At 36.3% G+C, this 7,884-nt stretch overlaps 1 protein-coding gene across 1 annotated transcript in view; it reads right to left on the reverse strand.

Annotated features, from left to right (window-relative positions):
- LOC107675594 (protein arginine N-methyltransferase 3-like) overlaps positions 1-7,884 on the reverse strand; it is a 67,026-nt gene that overhangs the window by 55,474 nt on the left and 3,668 nt on the right. Inside the window, exons 6-8 of the mRNA XM_016470000.1 lie at positions 7,418-7,483; positions 6,785-6,906; positions 2,465-2,564 (exon numbers count right to left, since the gene is read on the reverse strand). Coding sequence (XP_016325486.1) covers positions 2,465-2,564; positions 6,785-6,906; positions 7,418-7,483 — 288 coding nt within the window. The remainder of the gene's footprint in view (positions 1-2,464; positions 2,565-6,784; positions 6,907-7,417; positions 7,484-7,884) is intronic.

Here is a 7,884-nt window from a genome sequence, read left to right on the forward strand (position 1 = left end):
AAAAATAAAATTTCATAGTTGTAAAAAACAAAAAATATTAGAGTATATTTTACAAGTAAACACAATTTCAGTCTTTCTACTTCAAAATTTCATGTTTAATAAATTAACATTTATTTGTGAAATTTACTCCTTTACAATTTCTGAGTGAAAACTGTTTCCAACTAAATCAATCCTACACCAATTTTTTTATTGCTTATCTTGTACTTTACTTTTACGGTCTGTTCTGGAAGCTTTTATGGATCAATGTACAGCAATACTCTGCTCACGACCATGTGACCCCATTCAGCCTCTAATCCTTTTGGATTGACAAGCACGTCAAAGTTAGATATCGGAGGTGGTGGAGCAGGGTGACTGCATTTTTCTGTGGACATGTGTCTCCTACAACACTGTGTAATGAGGTAATTGTAAAACTATTGTTCCATAACATTTTGAAAAATGATTTTCAGAAAACGGCTGTACGCTCCCCTGCTTTCACAAGAAAATGGTGGCAATGCACAAACACTTTAGACGTTCTCGGAATGAAATGGACGACATTGCACAGATGATGAAGGGCAGGATTTTTATACCATTTAGCAAGCCAGAGTTGTAATCATAAAATAATGTGCTCCAGTGACCCAAATCTCAGGTTACTTTGTCAGAAGCATTGCACACACACATACAAACACTAGTACATACTGGAAAATCATACACCCGCTCGCCGCTGCCTCAGGCACAGAGTTTGTTGAATTATAGCCCCAACACGCAGACAAAAGGGGACGAAATATAAAGCATTTATTATTTCACAATTAACCTGCAAGCAATAAAAAACTCAGAGACGGCAGAAAATCGCATGCAGGTCAAATTCACATGAGAATTCCTGGAAGTTTCCAAATTTAGAGAAAAATTCTCCAATGTCCTTTTTTTGAGCCTGTGGCTAGGTGGCTCGAGTTATGACCTACTTTTCCCCTTTCCTACTGGACTACAAATTAAGGGAACTTAAACAAGGAGAGCAATGCAATACAAGCTTTTATCGCCTTCCACACTGTCAAATCCATAATACCAGTTTCTCTGTATTGCTAGGATAGAAATCAAAGCAATTATCCACAAGATGCCATGCATTACAGTCATTTTAACATTATTTTAAAGGGAGTCAGGCACAGCATGAAACGTCCTCATTTTTCAAGCAGCAGCAATAGCAATATGACAAAAGACACCATTTTTATAAATAATTCTCCAGCCAAGGAGTATTAAGTAGAATATAACTAAGACGCGGACTATTGCATTGGATATTTTACAATGGATTAGAAATGTTTGGTCAGATTTAAAGGGACAGTTCACCCAAAAATTAAAATGCTGTCATCATTTACTCACCAGTATCATTTCAAACCAGTATCAGTTTCTTTCTTCAGTGGAATGTAAAAGAAGCTAGTTGAGAAACGTTTTATGTTTGACAAAAGAATGAAAGTCATACATGGTTGAAACAACATGAGGGTGAGTAAATGATGACGGGTTTTCCATTTTTGGGTGAACTATGCTTTTAAGACTCTGAACTATATGGTTTCAAATTTAATATTATTCCCGTTGATAGCACTCTTTATAGAGTTTATTTTCAAAAGCGCCTATGAGGTTGTTTGCATTAGTGGAGAAATATCTGTTTAGAACTGTTTTCGCTTGTAAAGGGTGCTTGATCTGTGCATATTTCTCTCATTCAGATGAGATGACTTTTTCCACTGGAGAAAGCAATATTATGGATAAAGGACTCTTAAAGGTTTGAAGTAAAAAACATCTTAATGATGGATTCGTTTAGTACAAACACAGCTTTTTGCTTCACACTGATTACTTGTGGATTAATGGGATGTTTTTATCAGCTGTTTGGACTCTCATTCTGACGGCACCCATTCACTGCAGAGGATCCATTAATGAGCGAGTGATGTAATTCTAAATTTCTACAAATCTGTTACGATGAGAAAACAAACTCATCTACATCATGGATGGCCTAAGGGTGAATCAATTTTCAGCAAATATTCATTTTCGGGTGAACTAATCCTTTAACATGTGTCTCTTAAAGTTTTGCTTCTCATACTCATCGTCAGTCATGTTTGAATAAATGAGGAGTGATGCCTGGCTTCTAAAATGAGCATGAAAGTTATGCCATTACGGATTATGCCTGCAATATATCATGTATCAATCAACAATACATCATCTCAGCTTTTTCATTTTCCAACACCTGGGCAGGTTTTGAAAAGGGAAATTACTGTGCAGAAAAAAAAGACGCTGACACATACAAATCCTTTATGTCTAATTTTGGGTCAAACCCAACTATAATTGTTGCAAATGCAGTCTTTTATAGGCAAAGCTAGCCATTTTGCTTCGATGAGCAGTGCATTCCATTGCAAAAAAAAACTGATGTATAATGAATTTTTCTTCTCTATGGAAAGCATATTAATATTTACAAATTGAAAAATGCACAAAAACATCCACTCACCATCCACTCTGAAATGATTATGTCCACTTTTTCCACAGGAAGGTCAATTTCCTCTATTCTGCCCTTGATCAACGTGATGGTGTCTTCAAGTTTATTTGATCTAGAGAAAGCAAAAATAAACTTATAATCTAACACTTATAGTAGATGTCGGTATATTGATTATATTAACTAAATTAAATTAAATGAATACATTATAAATTGTTCAATATTTTTTGAGTTGCAAGTGTTCCAATGAACAAAACAGAACAGAACAGAACAGAACAGAACAGAACAGAACAGAACAGAACAGAACAGAACAGAACAGAACAGAACAGAACAGAACAGAACAGAACAGAACAGAACAGAACAGAACAGAACAGAACAGAACAGAACAGAACAGAACAGAACAAAATAAAAAGAGAGCACAAAAAAACAAACAAAAACTATTTGGAAAATAAATAAATTATAAATGATAAAATGCATGGTACTGGTTTGAACACCTCGTCTGAGACAATGAATGTTAATTATGCTAATTTGGCCAGGAGTCAATCTCCTCAAAGACGGCTGCTAATTAATCCAAATAACCCACACCACAGCGGACTCACCAGGACAACAACACTAACAGCCCCAATTTGACAGCACCTCCTCCTCAACCATGGCCTTTTGCACTAAGGGTCGCAAACTAGCGTTCACCTGAGTGTTTGTGTGTAAGTGTGTAAACGTGCATGAATACCCCCCATCCCCCCTTATTTAAATGAGCGCTCCCATTTTGACCGGTAACCCTGAGCATCAGTCTCTCTAAATACTCCATTATCATGACAGCTAATGTTACTAGGGACAGAGTCATTACTCAAGCCTGCAGAGCGCATTTCTGCCCAACCGATCCTTATCTCTGCACCTTCGCGCTATCACACTCTTCCAGAATCCCATTGTAGCACTCCCTCTATCCGCCCCTCCTTCAGCGGACTGTCTTGAGCTAGGAAACACTAATCTCATTACTGGGTTAATTTAGAGGACAATGTCAGCTATGGGGGGAGAAGGAGGGGGATTTGGGATGCTTTAATACTTCCCTCCACTGGATGGTACTTGGTTTAGGGAATATGATCCAAGTATATTGATCCTCTGGGACTAATGATTGGATTTAAGCTGTAAAGTGTTGATGGCAGACTGGATTGTCCACCAAATCACCATCTGGTGTTAAACGGTGTAATCTAGGGAATAAATTCCTAAATTGTATAGATCACGTGGGGATTATCTGGATTTTTGCTGTAAATTCTCCTAAAACATTAATAAAGACACTTATTGAACAAAAAGCCAGGGAAACATTTCACAATACAAGTGCAACACAACTAGCCTAGGTTTGTGAAAAACAAGTTTTTCCATTTGATTCTAGATTATTCTTAATTTAGAATGACTTCTAGATCACAGACAAACATATCAAAATATGCATTTATCAAGGAACTTGATTGTTTTTGCCCATTAAATATCCTGACGTTCTTAAAGACTGTGGATCTCAAATATTTATATATCCTAAAATAATTTATCATTAAGTCCAAGATGAAATTGTGCAATGCACCTGCATTACAGAAATAGTCCATATTAAATAACTAAGAATGTACAAGCTATTGATTCATCCCTCAGTTTACACACAGAATAAATAAATAAATAAATACATAAATGGTGCTACTTTGAAACAATTTTCACATTTAGAAATTGCTAGTAAATTTCACAGAGAAAAAAAACTATGAAATGATAAACATACTGATTAAACGTGACATTTTTAGATTAAAAAAAACTGAAAATAGTATGTTGTTGTAAAAATACTTGTAAAAATCTGTTTTATTGACAACTTACATTAAATTTACAGTGTAAGGTAAAAAAGGTGCTTCAATAAATAATGTAAACATTTTTATTCAATTACAAGTCTGTCAAAAAAAAAACTGGTATGGAAACACTTAAAATTTGCTAGTAAATTTCACAAACAATTACAAAAGAAACAGCAAGCAACACATGGAATTAAACATTACATTTTGAAGTAGAAAAACTGACTAGTGTTTTATTGTAAAACTTACTCCAGTCATCTTTGTTTTAATTACTTCTTTGAAAAATCACTTTTTACATTCTTGGCTCTTTCATGATAAATTGCTTGTGATTTCCCTCATTTTTAGTCTATAATAAGTGTTTAATTATTTAATGTAAATAATACTTATTACTCCATTGTACATGCATTTCTGTCAAAGTGTTTATTTAATTCATTTATATTGCTTTTTTATGTATATATTTTGCATTCAATTAAAAATTAAATTGAGATACTTCATTCTCGCCTCTATAATGCTGCATAAAGCAACGTGCACGTCAGAAAACCACCTCTGTAAAACCCATACACACTCAGGCGGCATGTAGGAGGCCTCGGCCCAACAGCGGCCCAGCGAGCTGTAAAATTAAACTTAATTTTCCTTTCATCCTCTTGCCTGCTTCGACTCCTCAGACTTACATAATAACAATAACCATAATCAAAAAAAATCTCCCAGAGACACCACATGTGGTGAACACATCTCAGCTCCAACAAATAAAACTATATTCGTGCTTCTGGATGAAATGGAAGTGCCTTCGGAGGTGATACATGAGGTCATTTTAATGGGCAGACAGGTCGTAAAAGGAAGCAGATAGGGCAGGCTGGAGTCCATTTGTATGTTTAGCGTGCGTGTGAGACACAGGGATGGAAGCAGGGGAGATTGGAAGTCGACTGTGTGGAGGTAAATGACAGGCCTTTAGGAACGTGACTGCAGCCTGTAAACACATTGAAGTCAAGCACTGAGACAAATAAAAAGAGAACTAGTTTGGGGGTGAGATTGCAAGGTAATAAAGCTCGCCGGCCCAGGTTTGGTGTAAGAGTGTTTCTCGGGCCACTTGACAAAACTGCCACTTCCACTTTTAGGCCAATTCTGCACTGTCACTGAAAATTTTGCATTAATTGATCTTGTACATCCATTTTTATGACTTATATGTTGGGTTTTTTTAATGATGAATTCCATACTGTTTGCAAATTCTGCTGATTTGTCAACAACATGATGTTGTATAGCTGGCTAACATACTGTATATCAAAACTAGGGTTGCAAAGGGGTGGAAAATTTCCGGAAACTTTCCAAAAATCCCTGGAATATTCCAAAAAAAATCCTGGAAAGTTTCCAAAATTTCTGGAATATTTCCAAAATTTACTGGAAATTTTCCACCTTTTTGCAACCCTAATCATAACTTGCCAAAACTGTAAAATTTATTTGTGATAGACTTGTAAACATAATTAAGAATGTTTTGAAAACTAAAAACCAATCAGTAATGGCTTAGTATTCCAGCAAAAATGGGTTTATGCATTATAAAGTGGGTTTATGAATGATTCACATATTTATATTATATGCACACATACACATACACACACATATATATATATATATATATGCTTCTATCCATTAAAAAATATCTTTCTTTTGTGGTGAGGCCAGTAAAATGCTGATAAAAAAAAAAATTCAGTAAATACTGGCTCATGCAGAAAAATTGTTGAATTGCTGCAATTTTTGCATTGGCAAAAACATGTGTGTTTTTATGACTTTTTTGTGTTTTGTATTCTGTTATGAATTTCACATTGCTGCTGCAAATTCCACTGATTTATCACCAATATAATGTTATCTAGTTGGCTAACATAGATCAAACGTGTTGAAATTGTAAAACTGACTTGAGACAGACATGAATGCATCATTAAGAATGTGTTGAAAACTACAAACCATCGGTTTAAACAAAAATCAGCAACTGCATCATATGCCACTGTTTCCAGCATTTTTTAAATGAATTTACTGTCTTATGGTCTGTTACAAAATTTTGGGGTAAAAATATTAAAATTTATAAATAATAAATAAAAAAATGCATTAAAAAAAAGTTGTGAAGAAAACTAACATTCAATGAAAATAAATAAATAAATAAAATATTTCACGCAAATATAAAAATATGATGCTAAAAAAATTTAATTGTGGTCAGGCCAGTAAAAATGTTGGTAAAAAAACAGAAAAAAAGGAAAAACTCTTATTGTTAAGCCCAGAAAATACAGGTGAAAGGAAGCTGGATTGATGGGAAGATGGGAAGAAGTGTCTCAAAGTGGATGAAGTTGGGAAAAAAATAATGCGGAAAATACTTTGGAAGCCATTAAAGGACTTCACATTGAGAGAGGACCTTTTCCAAAAGGAGCAATACTATACCTTGTTTTTACTAAAAACAAGTAAACGTATCCCAAGAGGCCCTTTCTCATATACTCAAGAGCCTGTTTATTACTTGAGTGCAATGTTGACTCACCTGACAATGTCCATGGCCTGGTAAATGATCTCAGATTGGTCGACAGCAATGACCTTCCTGGCTCCCGCTTTGGCTGCGAACATGGAGAGGATTCCCGTACCACATCCCACGTCAAGCACCACCTTCAGGTTAAAGGAGCACTGCGTAACCTTTCCACGCTATGCCAGCTTGTCTGTGGCATCTTAAGCGTACAGATGTGTAATAATGGCATCCAAGGCATTTATCATGCTGACAGGGTCTAACCCTTATTTGCCAAAGTCCACTGGCTGGACCACGATGGCCGAGATAAGCCTCTCGTCGTCTACCCCCACTTCACCTTTTTCATTCTAGCTCAGCGCGTCACTTCGGGATCCATGCTCAACCGCGGCCGGCTAAAGCTGATCTAGCCAATGTCAGCGCAAAATTAATGGTTTGTATATGAGCTGTGGTGTATGTTGCGTGTGTGCGTTGAAGCACCATTATCCTGTTATCAGCCCACTGCAGTTGACACATAAGAACAAAATACTGCAGCTTGGTATAATGCGAGGGTTTTTTTTATATCAGCCCTCTCAAAGCAATCATTACTCCGTTGTAGCTTTTCCTACAACACTTAAAAATGGCAAAGTGGCTGGGCTTCAAGAAGCCCATACTCACCTTGCCCTTGAAGACCTCCATGTTGCGGTACATGAAGTCTCGATAGCTCTCAGTGCGCACCTTGTCCTGTCGAAAAACGAGACAACCAAAGTTCTAAATGATGACACAGCGTCACCATTCTACTTTCCATTAAGAAGACAGAGCGCACCCATCCCAGTGCGAGAGGAATCGTTGAACACGATCCAATCATTCAGAGCAAAAATTAAATTTTAACGCCTTATACACAGTTAAAGCTGACAGTCAAGGCGCACGCTGGAAATCAAATTAACAATCGTTAAGCAGCATGAAATAAAAATCTCAGGAGTCAGGATTGAATTAGAAAGCAATTCAAAGGATGTGTGACTGGTAATGATTTTTTTTTTTTTTTTGAGGGGAGGAGGTTGGTGTTGTTGGGAGTGGAGATGAAAAATTAAATGAAACTGACCCTGACACTTCTTGCATTGCCAGCAGAATTTCAGCCAGAAATG

This window comes from Sinocyclocheilus anshuiensis, unplaced genomic scaffold, assembly GCF_001515605.1.
Source record: "Sinocyclocheilus anshuiensis isolate Anshui unplaced genomic scaffold, SAMN03320099.WGS_v1.1 scaffold1804, whole genome shotgun sequence".
NCBI lineage: Eukaryota > Metazoa > Chordata > Actinopteri > Cypriniformes > Cyprinidae > Sinocyclocheilus > Sinocyclocheilus anshuiensis.